The 22,967-nt window shown below is 42.7% G+C and overlaps 2 protein-coding genes across 3 annotated transcripts in view; one reads left to right on the top strand and one right to left on the bottom strand.

The window, feature by feature from the left end:
• The window catches only part of MCPH1 (microcephalin 1), a 1,086,437-nt gene that overhangs the window by 641,327 nt on the left and 422,143 nt on the right, over window positions 1–22,967 (top strand). The gene's annotated exons all lie outside the window — the stretch shown is intronic.
• Window positions 1–22,967, bottom strand: part of ANGPT2 (angiopoietin 2) — a 183,957-nt gene that overhangs the window by 87,523 nt on the left and 73,467 nt on the right. Inside the window, exon 2 of the mRNA XM_069235812.1 lies at window positions 3,102–3,257. Within this exon, the coding sequence (XP_069091913.1) occupies window positions 3,102–3,257 (156 nt within the window). The remainder of the gene's footprint in view (window positions 1–3,101; window positions 3,258–22,967) is intronic.

Genomic DNA, 22,967 nt, shown 5'->3' with positions numbered 1-22,967 from the left:
TTGTGGGAAGAAAGGGTGGTGGATGGTGGTTTAGTCTAAACTGCTACTTTACTGCAATGAGCTGTAAATTCGTGTCTCACGCGCACTTAATGTCTTTAAGGAAAATATTCACAGGTTCCTGGAGACACTTTCATGCAAGAGGCCCATCATATAGGCCATTGGTCTTAAACTCGGATTCCTAAGGGGGTATGGAGCTGTGGCATTCAGTATAAATTTGCCCTATGTGCTCGTGAAGGGGCTCTGTATACATCATTGCAATGTCTGAAATATCAAATACATTAATATGAAAAAATAAAATGTAACAATGAACACAACTTACAGTAGAAATAATTTAGGCAATATATACCAATTCCCTATACCCTTTCTCCTGAAGTATTTTGGAGGCTTTGGCTTCCTCGCTTGAAATGTATACTTAGTTTCCAAGGAAAATATAGTTCAGTTTTTCTCTTGAAGGTTCAGCGCTACTTCACATTACTTGCTTCAAAATCCGATACAGAAAATGTTCGGGACTACCTAGAATTTAGGCTCTGGTCACTGACTGTAGTCCATTGTTTCGGTTTTCTTACATATTTTCTTCATTTTTTAATTCTGCATGGCTGTTGGATTCTACGCACTCTGAATGTAGACCTGGCTAGAGTATAGCACAACATAAATACAATGCAATAATATATCACATGCAGGGGCCATGAATGGATGACTGTATTTTTAATCTATGCAATACTTTTTGTGTAAATAAAAAAATATAAATAAATTATACAGTATCCGAGTCGGCCTCCTGTTAGACTGGTAGCCGGCAGGCTGTTGCACTGATCCAATCTGCTCTTCACTAAGAAAGCACCCATTTCCTTTATTAACAAGACATCATGGCAAGTGGGATCACTTCACTCCTTGCTCTTATTTTTGGTATTGTTCTTAAACTTAGGAAACTCTTAAAATGCATATTTAGTGAATAAGGCATCCGTACGGATTCAGAAATTCCAAAGACATGGGAATGCAGGGGTGTGCAGAAATTAATTTAAATGATATGCCCTACAAGGTTTTTTTAATCTTCTTAGATTGTTGACACACAGCATTGCAAGCTATGTAGTGACCACTTTGATCACCCTGGTTGCTAAATAATTGTTATTGCACCCCCCTGTGGTCAAAAATAGCTGTTAATTATCCTCCCTGTAGTAATTGGCCCTAAGATTATTATCTCCCACTCACCCCAATAAAATTACCTCCAATGCGTGCAGTATAACTAGACTCTCAGCTAATGGCCTCCATCCTCACAGGGCTCACTGTGTCTCTTTGAATCGAGCTCTTGGCGAACAGATTGCATTCTGGGATCCTTCCCTTGCTTTTGATGAAGGGAAGCCCAATACGCTAAACTGAAGTAAAAATCGTTTGTTTACGTTTTTGTACTTGCATCTGGCTGATTGGGCTTTCCTTCATCCAACAGCATGAGGAGGAGCTCAGAAAGCAATCTGTGTACAGGCAGCTCTTTTAGAACAAGCATTTTCAATGCAATGGGTCTCTCATTTGTTCGAGTTAGTGCTATTAGCATTGTAAAGCAAAAAAAACATGCAGCGCGATCGCGCTATGTAAAATGCAGCGTGATCGCGCTGTGTGGAAAATAAACAGATAAAGTAGTCCAGACCCCAGGCTGAAAACATCCAGCCTCGTATGTTTTTAGTACCTTACCGGTGCTGTGTAGGTGAGCACCGAAAAAGCCATGACGTATGCAGGCCTTTCACAAATGAAAGCAATCGGATTTTAAAAGGCAAGCGCGCGCACAAACCAATGTAAGTGACTGACGTAGCATGGGTGTGGTTTCAAGCCCAAAGAGAGATTACAGAATGGATGGAGCACTTTGCGCTCGCCCATAAAAAGCGGATTGACAGCCATGGGAGGATAAAGCTGGTTTTATCACACAGACATTTACGTGAAGGGCTGCTCATGCCACCACAGCATTCCACATTTGCCCACATTGTGGACATTGGGAGCTGTCCTGCCGCAGAATACTTCCTTTGGTGCCCATAATGTTAATTAAAACTACCAAAGGGAGCATTCTGATTGGCTGACCAGATCCCAGTGTTCTACTTCGAGTGCTAAGCTTATTACATTCTATACATTGTGCTCCTCCATATGTTGCAGTATACAAAGATCCACCTCTGTGTTTACTGTCTGGCTTACCAGGAACTCCACCTTATTAAATGATGGTTTCTTACACTGAAATTTTTTTCACCTGTACTACTTTAACTTGGTTTCTTAGATTCCCGGTCTTTATATGCTTTTACATAAGCTAACGGTTTGCTATGATATTATCCAAATAGACCTCTTGATGCAGCTCCCCACTTCGTGTTCAGTTTGGAAAATATGTGTCCTTAGTTGGGTCTTTCAAGAATCACGTGTTAAGGTTAAAACAAGATTTGTATTGTGAGAAGTATATGTGCAGATTTGTGTTAGGAAAGAGAATATAGAAAGTGTACCAGTGAAAATGTAATTATCTGCTTGTTAATTAGGAGACGTATTTGGTGGGACTTGACTTTGCAGAAACCAATTATCAGTTTCAGCCTAAGTTATTACAGCTGTATGAAAAATGCAGTATTAAACAAGAATGTGCTTAAAATATTCGGGGCCTTTTGAGGCTGGCCCACCAATTGGGCAAGTGAAAGGAAATATTGTGAGGGACAACAAAAGCCACCACTAATCCAACCTGTCCTTCCAATCCATGGGGGAGGGAGATCAAGGTGGGGGATGGTGTGCTTTGCCATGTCTGTATATTTAACTAGAAAAACAATACAGTTAAAACATTGAAAAATCAAAGCTCTGAACTGTACCTGTCTGTTGTTTCACATGAACTTTTTACCTACATGATAAAAGGGGTAGGGATTCTACACTTGATTAGAGGTGTGGTCTCATGCATGAAGAGCTATTGTTCAGGACCTACTTGCTCATATTTTCCATACATCATTTATCCACATTGTTGTTTTATTTGCAGATATATATCAATCAACCATTCGATTAATGTGTTCTTTAGTAATTCGATCTAGTAGCGCTGTTGTGATATTTCACGTGAACAGGGTTCTATTATACTAAAAGAAAATGTATTTGCTTACCTGTGCTTCAACATCCGTCAACTTGCGCGTTTGCTCGGCTGTTTGATTCAGAAGGTTGGTGCCGATCTCAATCATCACAGCTGTCTGGTTTTGCACTGCATAATGCTGCATCTCTACCATTTCTTTTTTCATATTATCTTGAATATAATTCTCAAGCTGTGGGAGCGAAACAAATCTGATGTTAGAAGATAACTGATGTTCTACAACTGTGTTAAAGTATAGAAAAAAACAAGCAGTATCTCATCTTTGTGTTCACTTCAATAGGAAAGGCTGTTAAAATGGTGCTTGGTAGGCGGGATTAATGAGGATTAAGGAGTTGTCTGCGACCTTCTAAATTATCAAAATTTCCGAGGGCAAGATTGTGAATTCGTTTCTTTGTTTGCCATCAACAAATTAGTAAATGATTTTCAAAGTACAAATCCATACATTACGCTAGGATCCTCACACAAAATGGAACTGTTGCACACGCTGTTCTGCTGGTGATTTACCATAAAGATGGCCCTACGCAGACCATTTTAAAAGTTGGAAACATGTGTATTGTGAATTGTTGCTAGTAAGAATCCCATGATTTGCTGAATTTTAGACCCATAAGTGATTTCTCTGAAGCTAGACAACCACTCCCCACACTGTTCTTAATATCTGCTACTTAAGCACTTCTTCCCCAGTCACCTCCATACTCATGCAGGTCTTATTGGTCTCTTGTTTATATAATGGTTTATTATTTTAAGATCGTGCTGCAATGATAGCGTTTTTACTGCTACTCAGGTATAGTAATGACTAGATTCAATTCAAGTTTAGGCAGTTTTTTTCTTTCCCCATTTTCCTTCTTCAATCCCCATTTACCTGTCCTGTCTGTAGGTTTGTTTTAGTAATTGACTCTAATCGTGACTTTGTACTGTCTGTTACTAGTGGCAGGGTTCAGCCCCTCTTTTTGGTAAGTACAATTTGTGCTGAACACTTTTGTAAAGAATTCTACACCGCCAGATTATTTTTTCTCTTGTGTTCGGTTTTATCCCAAGTTAAGAATTACACAAATTAATTCAGCCTCTTTAATATATCAAACATAGGATAAACGTGGTGCTGCAATGGTATTTCTTGCAATGATTTGGTCCAGCAGAGAACTGCTCACTCACTCCTATACACAAATGTGTGTGCAAAATGTGCTCAAAATCTTTAAAGAAAGATTAAAAAACTGCAGTGCTTAAAACACGACTCTTCGGCCTTCAATTTAGACAATCATTGGAACTCGGAACTCTGTGGAGAAGCAGGGATTTAAATTGTGCTGTCCACCCAATGCATTCTTGCCTTTACAAGAAAAACTGCAAGTAATTGAAAAGTGTAAAGCACAAAGCCCCAAAAAGTAAATTGAATGTGACTTCCTGCGCCCAAATTCTAAACCAAGAAAAGGACTCTTACTAGTCTATCCTAATGTTTCTAGCAACAATGTAGAACTCTCCCAAATCATATTCATACTTCATAATTTAGGTTTCCTATAATGTGCATGAATTCCATGGCTTGCTTTATCCTAGAACGATACCCAAATTAGGCACTGATCTTAAAAGGTTAGATTATCAGGCCCTCACTACTTTGACTAAACTTGCATATTTCTTCTAACTATTTTCCTTCACCACCCCCAAAAAAATCCATTTAGAATTTATATACTGATCTTTTTACAAATCACATAAGCATCAGCAGGCGCCATCATGAAGTCTTGCTTATACACCATGCATGAAACCAAGGCACGAGTTTTGAGTATTGTTCTAGAAGTGCCGCTTTCATCTGAGTGTAATCAGACAGTGGGTGGAACAGAAGACTCGTCAGTTCAGAAAATTGTTACAGAAATGGTTTTGAGTGGGATGTAATCGGTTTCTGACACCCAAGCGCACAATTGCTTGACACAATGTGCCATCCCCGGTTGTTTTAGAACCAACAGACAGGCAGTTACCCCCGCTTAGGCTGTGCTTGCACAGTTATCAAACTCATCAGGAATAGGGCATATGGTGGTATTATTTGGCTGCAGTTAAAGATTGCTTGATATCTACTATTCAGATAATGAATCGGTGCATTGTATACTTTCCATCTGCAGCTATGAAAATGACTGTGCTTCCCTCCAAATCCTCAGGTGGAGGCCACATGTGTATGTGGCTTAGACCTTCCAGCCTACTAGGAATAACAGACATAGAACGTTCTGCACATGGTTCCAACCATATAAAAGTGAGGTCCTTTGGGGCCTGTGTGAAACATTTTATGCATTTAAAACCCCCTTTTTTCATTGCCAGACTTTTAATGTTCGAATAAAAACGACGACTGTAAAAAGCAGTGAGTTAAGTGCTGCAACAGAGATTAAATCTATTGTAAACAAAAGTCTGTGCATTCGTTTGTAGTTAAAGCAGTTAAACAGCCGTTAAATAGATTTCACAATAAGAGAAATTTAAATAACTTTCATTTTACATTCCAAGCCATCGCGTTCACCTCTATTTCCTGTTTCACCCTCTCAAAGGATCTGTCATTTGCCCTTCCAAGTGACCTGTTTCTACCTTCTGCTTGCACGTGATAATTCAAAATTATTGATCAGCCTTAAACCCTTTGTGTTACTTTGTAAAACATAGACGTTATGAACACCGTGTGGAATGTGCTTTACGATCTGAAGAATGGCAAAAGTTCAGTTTTTAACTGTATAAAATGCACAATTCTCAGGACACACTGGTGGTTTTGACCATGTACGGGAATACAGTTTAATGGCAAAAATGGCTGCAATTCTGTTAATTCGGCTTCTAGGCTTCATTTTTCTGGCTAATGTGAATGGAAAGATTGTAGGTGCCTCCCTTTGAGCTGGACTACTTTAAAGTGTTTGAAGTTTTACCTCAACTACTTAACGACTCTTTTCCATGTATATGTTCTCTTTTTCCTTTCGAGAAACATGAGGTGGACTGAATGCCATACTATTTGAAAATAGCTCCCTAAAGCGATGTACATTGCATTTCATGGTCAAGTCTAAGACAGCCATGATTTGTGCATGGGGAAATGCTCCCGGCCAACTTTGCAGACTTGAATGAGGTTCAACGAGAAATTAAAACATATTTCCGAGGGGAAGCCAAATATGTGTCGTGAAAGGCTGTGAACGTGTGGCTTTCATGCATCAATGCTGCTACCAGTGTGATGAATCCTTTGAAAAAATATCGTCCAAGGGTAATGTGTGGGCGCTGGAGACACAATTAACAATTCTTTGTGGCTTCTTGGGTAAATAAACGATTTTCCTCAGTTTATTTTCCTCTCTGGGCGATTTTCTAGTGTGTTAACTCCTTCACTCCCTTGAAAGGTTAAGCAAGATTCTGAATTTAGTGACAAACAGAAGGGCCGAAGGGCATGGTGGACTAACTGAATACACACGAATTTCATCAGGTATGACTTGTGCTGTCGTTGTGGGGTGAGTTACTAGAAGGAGGAGCGGGAGCAGTACGAGTTAATGCAAACATGAAATCTGTGAGGAGCAGCCAGACTTAATCCTACAATTTCCCAGGTCCATGTGTTTCAGTCTAGGTTTTTCCTTTAACTCTGAGACTTGCAGTATTGTTTATTCTATTATAAAACAGAACTACAAGTCCTAGTCTTCAAAGGCAAAAACCCGGCTTGAGAAGCACATCACACATGGCCCTCGGAAACGTTGTTGGCATGATATAGGCACATTCCTTTATCAAATAAAAGTACTAATCTTCACCAGATTATTTTTCCCCGTCATCAATCCGGATGAAAACCTGCTTTACTCCTGAGACGTGACTTCCTTTTTCGTGGGCCCCAGCCTTGGAGTTCTTCTCTCTCTCTTTTTTCCCCATAATGATTCGGTTTTAAGCCATGCACTTCATGTAACCAGGTGTTTGCTGCACTTGACAAAGCAATATCTGCACTTTGTGCCTGGGAATGGTCATCCGTTGCATGCCTGCTTCATGTGTGCTCTTATCAGAAGGGCGTGCTTCTGAAAAGACTGGCAACCCTTTTCCATAAGTGACATGGGATGTTATCATTAAGAGGAGGCAGGAGGAAGAGTGCTTAGAAACCAAGCATGAAACTGAGCATCCTTTCTGTTGATGAAGCACCCCTTCAAGTGCCCTCCTTCTCCTGCTTGAAAGTCATCCACATTTGCCAAATACAAATGAGGAGACTAGACTTGGGAGAGTTAAAGTACCTGGTGATATATCCATGGGTCTGAATGTCAACTCCTATAAAAAGGGTGGCAAATGCCCAGTAGTCAGTGACTCTTTCGAAAGTCTAGTGACGTGTCAGGTCAAGACCCAAGCCCCATCAGGGTCTTATTCTTTTCTTCTGGGAATGGTGTTTAACTTGCTTCCTCAAGAGGTCAAGCATATCTATCTCCATAGATGTGAGTAGGTGGATCAGGATTCAGTCCGTTTCAGTCACATACAAAAGCTTAATCGAGGAATAAAGCCTAGCTGCTCCTAAGGATAGCCTTTGTTGCAATCCAAGCCTTACAAGGCCTTTGCAACGCCGGGCACCTCCTCCTTTGCAGTTGATGTTAAGCCCTGTTTGGTAAAGGATGCTACAAGGAAGGAGAATAATCTGTATTCCAGAAGCAAGAGAAAGCTTAAAGAGGCCTTGCCTCCCCCAGTGACTCGGCATCCTCTTACATCTCCAATAAACAAAAGGCCCAATAAGAAAACAGACATTGAGAAACACAGTAGCCCCAGCTTAGTACACATCTCTGGTCGGCCATCAGACGAATTCTTGCAGAGAGGTCACTCCAATACAAGAGAAGCATCAGTCAAAAGACTGCATGACACAGTCCTCCTCACTCACACTTCGAATTTTAAATAACAGCAACTCACATCTCCGTCTCTGGTACAGTTACCGGTTTTAGGCCCTTTCCAAGGTACCATTCTATCTCATTCAGACTCCATCACTTCAGAGTTCACTTAGGCTCTCCAACTTTCTGGGACAGTGAAGTACACGGTAGACAGGTTTAACACCTATGATCCACTGGATCAGTAAGAGCTGGATCTTGAGTTGACACAGACTGTTCTTTGTCCCAGATATCCTAGTTTATGGCCATTTATTATTCAGACTCTTTCCTGGATCGACTGAATGTCAAGCTAAAAACAGTAGAACCTGCCCAGTTATTTCCAGATTGGCACCTCTCCAGCTCCTGGTACCCTAGATGCAGAACGTTTTGTTACAGGCAGAGCTTCTCACATTAGAGGGATTAGCCAATTCTACCACCAGCTCCTGTGTCCCAAAGGACTGTCGATGCTAGCTCAGTTTGCTGGATACAGTAGTATACTCAACAATAATGGGTCTAATTGATCCTTCCCGTTATCACAAGACCTACAATTTGTGGATGCAGGCACCAATATCGAGGGTTGTGCTTGTAAACACAAGGACATTAAATCAAAGTGCTGTGGCTCAATCCATTTAGATACTGGTGGTACTGCAAGAAAACAAGGGCATTTGAGTGACAATTGCCATTGATGCTTCACCACCCTAGCCAGCACTTGACATCAATCCCAAGTCCTCAAGCTGGTTCACGTGGTCTAGAGAAGCCAAACTCTGAACAAGCTATCTCAAAGTACCTGGACAGTAAGGAATGGGTTACCCAAAACAACCCAATCTTTGTCTGTGTATATCCACTAACTCAATCTGGGGGTAAACAGCTTTCCTGAAATGCAAGGCTTTGTCATCCCACAAGTTTACCAGTTCAAAATAGACTGAATCTGTTGGAAATGGCCTTTTTGCAGGGTTATCCCCAAACTTTGTGCCCCCGACCTCCTGTTTTTGATTGTGTACTGCATTTCATTTTTGCTGGCTTTATGAGTCTGGACACTTTGTCACTTCTGACCAGTGTTAGAATGCAAATGCTTCCTGTCTAAATTGTATTGGTGATTGGTTTATCCATGATTGGCATATTTGACTTACTAGTAAGTCCCTAGTAAAGTGCACTGTGTGCCTTGGGCCTGCAAATCAAATGCTACTAGTAGGCCTGCAGCACTGATTGTGCCACCCACATGAGAATCCCTGTAAACATGTTTCAGACCAGCCAGTGCAGTGTCGGGGTCTGCAGTTTTAAACTGTGATTTCGACTTGGCAAGTGTACCCACTTGCCAGGCCCAAATCTTCCCTTTTACTACATGTAAGTCACCCCTAACGTAGACCGGAGGCAGCCCCATGAGTAAGGTGCAGTGTCTTTAAAAGGTAGAACATGTACTGGTGTTTTTCACATGTCTTGTCAGTGAAATAGTGCTAAATTCGTTTTCACTATTGCAAGGCCTATCACTTCCATAGAGTAGCATGGGGGCTGCCTTGAAATATCTTTTAAGTGTAATTTCCCATTAGGAGCAGATAAAGATTGGAGTTTGAGGTCTCTGAACTCTCAATTAAAAATACATTTTTTGGTGACATTGGTGTTTGAATTGGAAGTTTGAAAATGCCACTTTTAGAAAGCAGGCATTTTCTTGCGTCTCTGCCTGGCTCCTGATTACAAGGCTGCGTTAGGATGACGGTTGGGATGTTTGTGCATTCACTCTAGACAGAGACACAAAAGGGAGCAGAGGCGTGCCCTACATATCATGAAGGCCCATCACAATGCTGATGGTCTTCCTGAGCTAGAGTTGTGGGAGGAGCTGGCACGTACACCTGAATAGGGCTGTGCTTGTCCTCACACAAAGCAGTCCCCCACCCCCTTGGAGTGTTTTTGGGACCAGAGCAGGAAAAGGCAGGGTCTTGCACACTACAAAGATTTCTCTTTGACATTTGCCTTTTTCAAAGACAGAAATCGGTATAAGTAGCGGACCTCTGACACCACATAGTTAGAATCCTTCTGGACTGAGGAAATTCTGCCAGGAAGATGAAAGGAATGCTGTGGGAGGGACTGCCACTCTGCCTGTTGCTTTTTTGTACTGGCCTGCTGCTTCTGTTTTGGGAGTGAAAGGACTGGACTTGGCTTTCTAAATCCTGCTTCCAAAGGTTCTCTAAGGGCTTGAACTGTGCATGCCTCCTGTTAATAAGTCTCAGGGCCATTAAAGACTTCACCTGTCAATGCCTGAGTCCTAACTTGCCAAGTTCTTTTGTGGTGTTTTCATTGTGTTAAATAAAGTGTGTGTACATAAATACTTTATATGTTGCCTCTGAGATAAGCCTGCCTGCTTGAGCCTAGCAGGAATTATCTTAGCTGTGTGGCTCACTTACCCTGACTAGAGTGAGGGGCCCTAGTTGGACAGGGTGCAGACCATTGCCAACTAGAGACCCCATTCCTAAAAGAATCCTACAGCAACAAATATTCCAGTTTGAAGATTTTTCTCATAGACAGGCTAACACTAATGTGACCCTAATGAGCTGTGAGCTACATTTGCACCATTAGTTTGACTGCTATGTCTTCTTGCTCCCTAACAATTCTCAGTAATAATTTAGGTAGATCGTGAAATTGGGTCATGAAATGGCTGAACAAACACTGCCCATGACTTCACTGACATCAGAAGATTTTTCTTCTTAAATGCTTTCCATGCCAGGTGGTTGATCTGTGAGCCAGTTCTTTTCAACCTCAGTAAAAGTATATTTGTATTTAGGAAATACAGGAGGAGGAGTAACTGGGCCAGTGATGATCAAGGTGGGAAAATACATTAACGATGATGAATTTTCAAGTGGGAGGAAAGAAATAACACGATTTGTAGGATGGGGAAACATATACAAGAGTTAACTGCAGCACAATGTGGAGAGGAATATGCAGTGGCTGAAAAGGATAAGTGAGTAAGATAAGAGACAAAGATAAGGAAAGTAATGCATGCTATGATATGGAGCTGTACATCTGTCATTCTGACGCCTTAGAGATTATTAGCATAAAGACGGATATGGCCTTTAAAGAAGAACAAGAGAAAATGGAGATACACAAAGAATGTTTAACCCGCTTCATCCAGTTTCTTTTTTTTTTACTATGCAAAGCCTTGGGCTCTAGTCTAGGTTTCTATATACTGTAGGAAGGTGAGTCCCTTTCTGTGCAACATCCATTTTAGGACCTCCTCCACCATCATCCATAATTCCTCAACCATCAGCCGTCATATAGTATCCCAATAACCTTTCAGCCATCTTCCTTCATCCATCATGCTTCATCCATCAAGCCTAAGTCCCCTTTCATCATCACTTATGCTTTATTTCTCATCCATCATGCCTCATTCCTCTTTTAGGTATTTTACAGTCTTTAGGTTCAAATTTAAACCTATACTTAAAGTTACCTCGTTCTGAAGATGTCACCCTCTTCTCTATACCGAGTTAGGAAATGTAGACTAGGCCACTAGCCATATGCAGACCTCAACTATGGAACTCCCTGCCAATCGATCTCATAATCATGACTTCTCACTTTGTCTTTAAGATGGTCTGAAATTTTACTTTTCTGTTAATGCCTTCTTAAAGTTCTTCATCCCTATCATTTCCTGTTTGTAGAATATAATATACTTCCAAGATGCCTTTGTTGGTGAATGTTAATGTTTTAAAAGTTAATTCAATCAATCATGTTTAAATTCTAGGCTTCATTATTCAATTATGTTTGCCAGACGGTCCTCAAATCAATGCAGTTGTTTGTGTCTCTATTTAGAATTTGACTTACTGTCAAATGTTCCCCCGATGTGATTTTGTCACCGTACAACAACACCATTCCTATGAATGCTAAATTATGGGAAACATCTATATTTCGGTCTTCAAAACTTTTGATTAAACATTTTAGCACAGAGAAAACTGTGGTACATCTAATCATTACTTGCGCAAATAAATATATCCTGTACTGCCTTCACCAGATTGGCAACCTTTGGCCTGAGTATTGCACTTAGACGCTTTGTCTGATATCCAGCATATGCTGTACTAATCTATTTTTCTAGATTGACAAATGTAACCATTAGCAACCATCACACATATTCAGATCTTCAATGGCCAGGTTGCTCATAATGCCATCAATTCACGGAATCTTCAGGGACAGACAAGCTATTTCATCCAACCGGCACACATGAAATTCTTTCCTACCAACCATCAGCGTGACTGATATCCCATCTGGGTTTCCGGAAAGCCACAAAGACTATGGTTCGTCTGCCACAAGCACTACCTACATCACAAATGTGCATTATTGAGGCTTTTTCTGCTTGATAAAGCCAGGTTGATTTCATATGTCAGCGCTTTTAAAATCCTGTACTGTGCCACAAGCATGTGGTCCTTTTTGAATCTCATCACTAGGAAGTGGTAAAAATGCTTTGAGTGTGATGAACCTTGTTTACTCTCAAGGCTTGCCAAAACATCAAACTGATGACCACCAATAATTGGTGAACATCTTTAAATGTTGTTTGTCTTTGGCTGGCAAAGTCGTGTTTAAATTGCCACTTCCCATACATTATGATATTTTTCAGGGGTTCACACAGGAGCTCTAAAGTTAAAAGTGGCCCTTGCTCAGTAAGAATTTGCATATAGGGTCTGATTGTGCCGTGAGTAAAAGTTGAAATCAGACCTTCCAACTTTGGAATCATTTGCACCAGGTGATCCTACGGAGAGCAGAAAAAAGGGGGCTTTGCAGGAGCAGCAGGGCTTCAGAGCACTGGCAATGCCACAGCACACATCTACCCTCACCAACAGCATAAAGTAGCTGGTGTTGCCTCCCATATCCCTTCAGTGTGTGTAGTATTCGTTTATTAGTCACTGAAAACCATAAACACAATAAAAAATACTCAGTTAAAATCACAAAATAGGATAAAAAAGGATAAGCATTTTACAAATAATCATTTCACAATACAGTTGCAGGCAAAATAACAAGTAAAGTGCAGTAGTACAGGCGCCCAGTCATAATTTGTCATGAGCCTGTATGAGGTACAAAGGCAACGTGCCCTGATGCTACCATACTGTTATAAGATTAACAATCACCATATGCCATGTGCAAAATTACACAAAAGTGCCACAGTGCTGATGTTTGGTCATAGTACATATCCGAGAACTCTGGGGTGACTATCCAACATGGAGGGATAGGGAACCAATTAACATAATTCAACCCGAGCAGCCTGCCATGACTTGGGCAAAGTACCCAGCTTCTTTCCAAAACATCTATGATCCATCTTCCTTAACCCCCATCTAAGAATAAACCCTCACCTGACACGAGTTCTAAAAATTACTAAAATTTGTACCATTCGGATACTAAGCATTAAGGTCCAAGAACTCAATTGCTGCTGATCTGCAAGACCTAATTACATTCTTTCTTCAGCAGGGTTCTCCACTGGCGTTGTAAAAAAAAGGGGAAAATGCAAATGACGTGCTGTAATGTTTCGTCTGCCTGATGACATGAGCAACATTTCTGGTCCCCCCTTTGACCTTCTCCCTTCCACTTTGAGATGAAGTTCAGAGACGGAAAATCAAGCAGTCTTAGCAATAGTAATTTCTGCTTGATCCTAAGGGAGTAGGTGGCCTCCAACAAGGGGAGCTGTTTTTGGTTGAGGTAGGATTCCAGCACCAGCCGTCAGTGTAACCGTTTGGCCACTTCTCCCTTGTCTTCAAGCCAGCTTTGGATTTTAATGGACTTTCAGCCCTTCTGAATACGTGGGCAGATGGGTTTAGACTTCATAGGCCACCCAGTTCAAGCCTTTCAGTATTCCATTCAAGGTACTTTTTTTATTCTCCATTCCCTCTTTGAAGCTTGAGTTCAGACCAAGCTAGGCTGACCACAGACCCCTTGATAGCTGATCTCAATTTATGGCAGCATTTGACAAATGCTGTGGGCCTAGCTAGGGACTGCTTTATCAGAGAGAACTCCAGCCTTACTTGGGCAGCCGATGCAGATCTCAGTAGCCGAAATGCTTGTTTACAGGCCCTTGTCACAATTTTGTCCAGGAGGCTGGCGTTTGCACCCATCATCATTTCCCCTCTGTTTGTGAGCGTTAGTATCAACTTTGCCTTTATAACTACTGCTAATGGCTGGAGATTATGCCCCCAAAGTGATGCTAACGTTGAGAAGGCGCAGATGAGGGCTTGTGCTTTTTCTTTATCACCTCCCTCTGCGGGGGCAAACGAAGCCCTTGAATCTATCTTAACACTTAAGTATACATATGAATAGGTCTCGTCAATCATAGCCCCACTAAGATGCTATTTCCTTTGGTATGAAATGCAACAATTAAGCAAGATGACTTTTGTCTTCTTACTGTTTATCTCCAGCCTTTTATCCTCCACATATAACCACAGATGACCAAAAAACCTCTGCAAACCTATTCTGGTGCTGCTGAGCAATAGCAAATCATGCGCATATGGGATGTATGACAGTGGATGACCACCAAGGTTTGGGGCATGTGATATCTGTCCGTCTAACACCAAGGAAAGATCCGCAATATATAAATTAAAAAGAAGGGGTGCTAAGACACCTCCTTGTTATAGTCTGGTCAAGGTACTCACTTACCTCGATAAGTGGGTGCCGTCTGGTCTTGATCCTAACCCATGTATCCGAGTATAGCAGCCTGGTGACCCTTAATAAGTTGGATGGAATTCCCCACTGTTGAAGTTTTACCCATAGCTTACCATGTGGGATACAATCAAATGCTGCCTTAAGGTCAATAAAGCACATGTAAAGCTGGGTACCAATGGCTTTTGCTCTGCTGAGGATGAGGTCCACTGCCATAAGGTTGGTTAATGTACCTTGGTTCTTCGTGAACCCGACCTGGTTTAGCGGGAGCCTACTTGTGTCTGAGGCCCATGCTTGTAGATCCGGAAGCAGCAGAAAAGTACTTAAGATCTACACCCAGCAGCACAATTAACCTATATTTACTTGGAGTTGAAGTAACGCCTCCCTTGAAGATGGTGTGGATGATTGAACCTTTCTAGCATCTGGGGATAACTCCTTCCACCAGGACAGCATTAAACATCCTCGCCAGTAAGCTCGCCAACGATGAAATGGAATGCTTACAAAATGCTTGCATGATTCCATTTAGGCCAGGGGCACAGTCGCCCAAGGAATTTTCGATAATCTTAGTTATCTCTGTGGATGTATATGCTAGTTGGGCTGAAGACGTGCAGTCTGGTTTTCCCCCTGGGGCCACTCCAGGCCAAGTGCATCATGGATACATTCCTCAAAGTGACACTCCAGGTGCCTAATCCAAGCATTTTCACTTAAATTTGCATTGTGAGCTTCCCTTGGGCCCTTCTCAATGGTATTTATCAGTTTCCAAAATTTCTTAGAGTGATTTGTCTTGTAGGCGCACAGCAGTTGGGCTATAGAGCTTTTTGCTTCGATCTTTTAAAGGCCATATCTCCCTTTTTAGAAGTCTCCTCTCCTTACGCAAAGCCCCTAGTAAAACTCCGTCCTCAGGAGCTTGCTGTAGTTGTCTGAGCATTCAGCCCACCTTGGATCTTCTTAAGCAAATGTGCCTTGGCAAAACTATAATCTTGCAGCGCCCTGCCTGCGCTCTCTTGTTCATACATCTAGCAGGATATCTGTTTGTAAGGTTTTTTGTGAAAGATTCCTAGACTGATATCTGGTTGGAGTTTGCTAGAGCCATAGACTCAAGGGGAGCTACTGCTCCCTCTGCCTGGGCCTTGACTGAACTGGAGCTCCACTTCAGGCTTTTTAAGTTGTCGGTGCCAACGTCGCCCGACAGAGCTGTTATGGCCTCATGTCCACACAAAGTGAACCCAACCAGGATTACTTGCACATGATGATCACTCTCTTGGCGGTGAGCTATTCTAAATTCCCTCACCTGACTGTATTGTGAAAGGTTCACTAGGATATAGTCCAGGGACATGACCGATTTGACAGATGCCCCGGTCCATGTTGGTGGAATGTCACCTGGCTTGCGGCCATTCAGGGTGGTAAGGCTTGGCTAACTCACATGCTTTGGCTAGTTTTTCTCCAATCTTGTCTTGTCTTTTATAGTGTGGCACACTCTGATCTGGGAGAGGCCCAATGACCTCTAAGTGCTCCTCTCTCAGACGGTGAAAGATTGAGATTGAAGACCCCTGAGACTAGGCAATAAGATGGACAATACATGTTTTTTAGTTGAAGAATGTGTGTAACAAACTTGTCTGTGGTTATGGCTTTCCTCTTAGGATTGACATACACGGGCTCACGTAGCTGCTTGGCCCAGCTATCAATACACAGGGCCAGGAGCCCGGGTTAATTTATGTTAAGCTTCTTGATCCTTGCAGACAGTTTTGAGTTGACATAAACAGGCTTCCTTTTGCCCTCCCAAAGGGACTGCCTTTCTGTCCAGGCTTGCTGTATTCAGTGTATCCTATAAGTGTAAAACAAACTTTCCTGTACCATTATTATGTCAAAGGCTCTCAGGAAGTCCACAACAGTGGGAGCTTCAATTTTCGCCTACAGATCCCCCCATATTCCAAGAGCAGATGGAGGCCATCCTGTTTGGAGGCGACCGGTAGGGCCGTAGTTCTGTCATTAATAACTGCTGTTTTGGACAAGGCCACTGGCAGCCAGCTCCAGCCGTTATCTGGTTCATACTGCATTGTACTTTTTCTATGGTTATTTGGATTGTGACATTGAAGTGCCTTGGCGCACCTGCATTGTGGCTCCTGGGAGGATGGCCACCAGTGGTGTCTTTCAGTACGGATGTGGTAATATCTACAATCTTGTGGGATGCCATTGCTCTATTAACAGAAGGCTATCACTTCAATGCTCCAAGACTTCAACAACTTTTTTCTCTTCAGGATCTGGGCGGCAAGGTCTGGGATAGAAAATGTGACAACTGTGGGGTCTGTATTTTTCTTCCTCTGGCAGGTAGGAACCTAATACCAAGAATGCCCTCTGACTCCAAGTAATCTAGGCCTGGTGGAGCCTTTATTAATTTTAGGATGCTTGTGCGATTTAACACATCCTATGGACCCCTAGATTTGAATTCTGGGATCCAACGAAGCCGGCAACCCAGGGCCTTACAAACCATTGGTACACAGTTAGAGAAAGTCGGGCTAAACTTGCCAATAGACTCATCCTTTGACCCTAGCAAGCTATGTTGTGTTTCAGAATGGTTCATACTAGCTGCTTGATCCAGGGTTGAGGACTCTGTATCCCTACTGGGAGCTCCTCTTCCTGCACCATGGGCCATGTCCATAATTAGCGACGTACAGGTTTCGGGGGATATGTGGTCTATGATGGCTGTAGATTGACTCGTCTCTTTCTTGGGTCTTCTGGCTGGACCGTCATCCTTCTAGACCTCCTTATTTTTCAAGAAACCCTCCACCGCCAATGCACGTCCACCTTCTTTTGCTTGAGCCGGTTTGGTGGACTTAACAGCAACGTCCTTGCCTAACAGGAGCTCCTCTACTACAGGGATGAGCCCAGTGTCCGGCACATTGAATGCTGGCACAGTCTCCATCGATCGGGAGGTATCTTCTAAGAGAGTCACCGCCTCGCCCTCTTCTTGTCTACGTATCATGGGTAAGTTTACAGTTATGTCACCAGCCGGCCTGGGGCAAGGTTTAGTCCTGCACTTCATTGCACGTTTCTTCTCCTTTTTGACATTTGGACTTGAATGGGGGTTACAAATTGATGTAAATTTGACATGCCTGCTGCATCCCAGTGCGCAACCCCTGATGCGGGACTAGATTTGATTTCCCCCCGAATTTCTTCCAGAATCAGTGGGAGTTACACCATCTTATTGACCACCTCCTTGCAAGAATAAGTAGTAAAGTCTTTCTGGTGGTTTATTTGAACCCTAGTGATTAGGGCGTTAAACTTTTCCATTTTGTCATCAATTCCAGAAATGAAGACTGCCATGATGTTACGTAAGTCCACCTGGATGTCCATTTGGTGTCTAAGGCCCATGACTGTTGTTTGCATTGAATTCAAGATTTCTGCCCACGTACTGGTGTAATTGGATGTGGCTTGTTTATCCTCACTATATATTTCTTCCACTGCTGCTTGACTTGGACGCCATCTGGGGAGATTCCTAGGCACCATCCTGTATCTGCTTGCAGTGAGGACTGCCTGCACCATTGCTATGGCTTTACTCCGGCATGTCCCACACCGCCACCCTGCAGGCCTTTAACACTGGAAAAGAGTGAAGCATAAACTGAGGGCTCTCTAAGGCGTCAAGAGAATCAAATGCATCGGAGTCGATCTTTTTGGCCTGTTGCGGGGGTTGTCGTATATGAATATTGAGATCCTACAGGTTCTGGTTGTACTGGAACAGTTTTACCTGGTCCTGCCCCTAGCGGGTCACTCTCCATGGACCAGCAGGGCACAAGTCTCACCTTTTACTTTTGGAAGCCTTTCATTTTGTGCAAACCTGCTCCGTAGTCTGTTGCTCCACTCTTCCAGTTGCTATGCGAGCACGTTCTGCTCACGTCCGCTCCTTGATCTCGACTCCCATATGGCTGTGCTGTCTTATGATGGATGGCTCTGGCTTTCTGCACCGTTGGCCTCTAGCTGCAGGCCTGTGGTCCTCCAACCCCCTGCCCCTCCTGTGATGCCGGGAGGTAGGCAGCGGGCCCGACAAAGGTCCAGGTGGGCCACCCAGCCCGTGTCAGGTTGGGAGGGAGGGCAAGGTGTTGGGGCAATGTGTTGTTTCTTAGCGGTTGAGCCTTTCTCGCGTATGCATAACTCCTCCCCTTCCTCCTGAGTCCAAACTCACTACCTCGCTTGCCCTTCTCCCTCCCTGCAGTGGATTACAACTGTGCAAGGACTCTACACACAAGCTGGAAACTCAAGGGTTTCCAGTTAACCCTAATTTTTCCCATGTGAAATTTCTGTGAAGTATGCTAACACCATAAAAGCCGCTTGGTCTGTGAAATAACTTAAATAATGGCTGCATATGATGCTGAAAAAGTTACCTTTCACGTTTTATTTGCCCTATTGTTAAGGATGTATATTTACATACAAGTGTAACGTGCCACAACAGGCATGATTATCCAACAGGTTTTCAGAATAAATGGTTTTGCTTACGAAGAGAGTTACATATGTTGCTGTTGACACAAAAACATGGAGTACAGCACTGGGTACAGACAAAGGGAAAAGACAAACTGGGCAGGCTGGTCATCTTTTTTTTGTAATTGTTGCTGATTTTTGTAATTTAATTTTTACGTATTTTGGTTGCACAATCTTCTCTCGAGCACTCGGCGGACCCTTGTGGGTTGTCGAACACTACAAAAGTATTAATTTTTCAAATTGGAATGACGTGGTATTATAATCAAACTAAGAAGTGTTGAATGCAGTTCACTTCTCAATTTATCCTCTTTTTGGATTGGTTTGTACCTGTTGGAAAGTGGATTTTTGGTAAGGCCAGGTCATATCTACACTTAACAATAGGCCCCAAACCTGTACTAGGTCCAGTCAAAGTCTCAATAAATTAATCCTTGCTCAACCTTTGGTAGCTTGGCCCACGAGCAGTTAGGCTTAACTTAGAAAACAAGTGTGTAAATCATTTTAATATCAACATAACAATAAATAAGTTAAACACTACACACAATAAAAATCGAACACCAATTTATATATATAGAAAATATTTATATCTTTAAAATTACACCAAAATGACAAAAATCCAATATAGGGAACCGGCGATATGAATTTTTAAATATTAAATAGAACAAATGCTTTCTAGTGCCTAAAAAAACAAAAGCGCCAACCGGGGACATGTGGTCAAAATTTGAAATCTACTGCAAAGGAGCGCTGCATGGACACACTGAGCGGGAGGCCGTGGTTAAACTTCACCTTCACACGTAGAACATTTCTTGGAGATTTCCTTCGACCAGGGCAAAGTCAAAAGTTGAGGCTGACCACGATGGAGCCCTTCTCGGACACGCTGCATGGGAGGCCTCGGTCAAACTTTTACCTTCGCACTTAAAAACTTTTCTGGAGTTTTTCTTCCCCAACGTTGGGCGGTCCTCCTCAGCAAGCTGACTTCCATCCGACATTGTCGGATTGGCTTTCTGGGAGCCCCCAGTCAAATCCTGGAAGTCTGGGGCTCCGGTGCTATTCGGAGGGACAAACCTGAAATTCAGGCCAGGCCACAGTTGACAGTAGTTGCTTGACTCTCAGCGTCAGGTCAGTCGATTTATGGAGTGTTTTTTCTAAAGTTGTTTCAAACTTCTCCACACTTCTCTATCTTCTCCCAGAAGTACATTTTGGGTCATCAAAGTGTGCATAAACTTGCTCCAAGGTTCCAGAAGCTCTGAGTTGCTCCTTGAAAGTTGGGACTTAAGTTCCCAGAGTGCACCTGGTCAGAATCCTTAAATGACCACTGGTCAGCGGGGCTGCTCTTGCAGGACTTGATGCAGGGGCCTACGGTTAACTCCTTTGTACCTGTAGGTTATAGGGAGTCCACTCCAGGAGTTGCAGAAACAGGACAAACTCCTTTTCTTGATGAAGCCCAAAGTGTGCAGCTGGTGCTGTCCTTCTGAGCGCAGGGTGCGGGACAGGGGTCAAGCAGGGCAGTCCTTCTTCTCCAGTATCTTCTTCCAGCAGGTATCTGAATTGTGGGGCAGCTCTGCCATATTTATCCTTGTTGCTGGGGTGGGAAGCACAGGGTGCTCCTGCCCAATAGAGTGCAGGCCACCACCCTCTTGAGTGGGATGAACATTCTTCACAAATACAAGATGGCAAAAATTCAGTCTTAGCGTTTAGATCTGGCTGAGTCAACTCATTGGTGTGGCTAAGTTTCCCTTGACACACCCTGTTCCAGCCCATCTCCTAATCTAATCAGGGGGCTCCTAGCTGGGCTGTAGGAAATGGGGGAGGTCCAGTTTCTGCTCCAAGTGGCTTTCCCTCCTTTGAAGACCAATTTGGCGACTCTTCCCCCATCCTGTTCTGCCATCTGCTGGAGCAGTTTTCCACCCACCAGATGTGTCCTTTCTTTCAGCTCAGGCTACTTCACACCTCATCAAGGCAGCCTGACTCAGGCTGCCAGAGGCTGATCAGTAAGGAAGATGGTCTATAGAGCTGAATTTCGTAACGTTTAGAAAGAGTTCTACAACTGTTTCCCTGTGCTAGTTATATTAAATTCAACACTAGCAAGTTGTTGGATATATTATAACATTTAATTTAGTAGCAGACTTGCTATATTTAGCTCATCTCTATTTAAAATAAGACTTTTATTACTTTAAAATAGTCTCCAATGATAGCCTATAGGACTCATTGACTACAATGGGGGAAAAAGACATTGGTTGTTTTCCCTCCCCAAGGCTTATAAAACATCTTTCATAAAGTCCGTGCTTATATTTACACTCCACTCAACCATGGGCACACTTTGGGCAGACATTAGGGGTGACTTGCATGTATAAATAAAGTAGTTTAGGACTTTGGAAGTACTTTTAATTCAAAAGTCTAATTTGGGGTTAACTATAACTTAAAAGCAGCCAGCCATGCAGGCCTACTTTTAGACGACACCTGGGATGCCAGCAGTGCACCGAGGGGTGCCCTATCTAACCTGGGGTCCCTAAACCTACACGCCCTACCATATACTAGGGACTTATAGGTACGTTGTCAGAGCCAATTATAATTATGCCTAATTTGCATATACTATTTTACACAGAGCACTGGCCATGGGACAGGTTAGCAGTGCACAGGGCACAGTCAGTCAGTAACCACCAGTATCTGTCCAAATTTCTGTGGGGTGATCAGGCAAAAAAGGACGACTTTCCCACAGTACCTAAACATTTCTGTGAAGTGTTTATTCAAAAGAGTCTTTCTCCTAGCCAGTGTCACAAGACAAAAAGTGGCACTTTCAGCAGGCAACTTTCAAACTGTCTGTTGTCAAAGACCTGTTGTCTCTAATACATTATTAGAATACATATACATGTAGAAGATTTTGAATCAAGTGCCTTGCTCTTGATTGGATGTCTTTGTCTATCTCATTTGCCTTCTTTGTTGTTCCGCCTCTGGAGCATTTTTTCTTGTCTATGTGCGGATGAAATGACTTGTGTCCTTCTTTTGCTTATATTCAAGGGACTTCTTTTTTTTTTCTTCCAACCCTCCATGGGAGTGCATGTGTTTTCTTGCACCCTCCATCATGTGCTGCTCTCCCCCTGAAATCTCCCTTCTCTACTTGTTGCTTCCTTCACCTCCCCACAGCTGTTCCAATACTTCCTCCACCAGCTTTTATAAATTCATCATTAACTCCCTGATCATTCGCCCCCTATTGCTCCTGACTCCCTGTGGCATTGACTTCCTCAACACACCACCAGCCCTCCATTGCCCCCTATTCTTCCCCATTGCCTTCTTTTTGGACATTTTTGGCAGCCCTACCAGCTGTTATGTGCTACTGGGAAGCTCCTTTTTCGCATCCGCTTCACTCCCTGTTTATTCATTCATTATTGTGTACCTCTCCAAGACAGGTGTCCATCACCTGAACACTAAATTTAAAAAACAAAAAAGGGAGACCACATCATGCTGTGGGGGCATGTATAGTCATAATGTTGGCCCACTGTAGTATCATGACACATACAAGAGCCTTTGCTATAATGCGTACAATTTTTTGCTGATGCTGTTCAGCATTGGCAGGCAGGTATTTTTTCTTTCTGGTGATGCAGAAAAGCATTATCAAAGCCAATGGTATGCATCGCTTTTATGAGTCGAGGCCAATTGGCTTTGACAATGTTTGTTATGAGTTAGTTCTCATGTAAGTTCAGAAGCCAGTGACAACATCTCATTTGAGTCTGGTCTGCACCGTGTGCATGGCTTGTTCGAATATTGTATAACACATGACTTGTCCTTATCATACCCTGCGAGAAAACTTATCTGCTGTACAGTAAAAAGAAAACATTCCCAGTGAATGTTTAGAAACCGTTTTAAGCTTTCTTTCTTCCAAGCAGAAAGCATAACTAATGGACTGCTGTAATGAAACTGCCAAGTCCAGCAAATGGCATCTATTACTGATTGTAAAGCATCCGTTTAGACTGCTTGAT

This window comes from Pleurodeles waltl, chromosome 5, assembly GCF_031143425.1.
Source record: "Pleurodeles waltl isolate 20211129_DDA chromosome 5, aPleWal1.hap1.20221129, whole genome shotgun sequence".
NCBI classification, from domain to species: Eukaryota; Metazoa; Chordata; class Amphibia; order Caudata; family Salamandridae; genus Pleurodeles; species Pleurodeles waltl.
The sequence above is the reverse complement of the archived record's forward strand: the minus strand, read 5'-3'. Positions and strand labels throughout refer to the sequence as shown.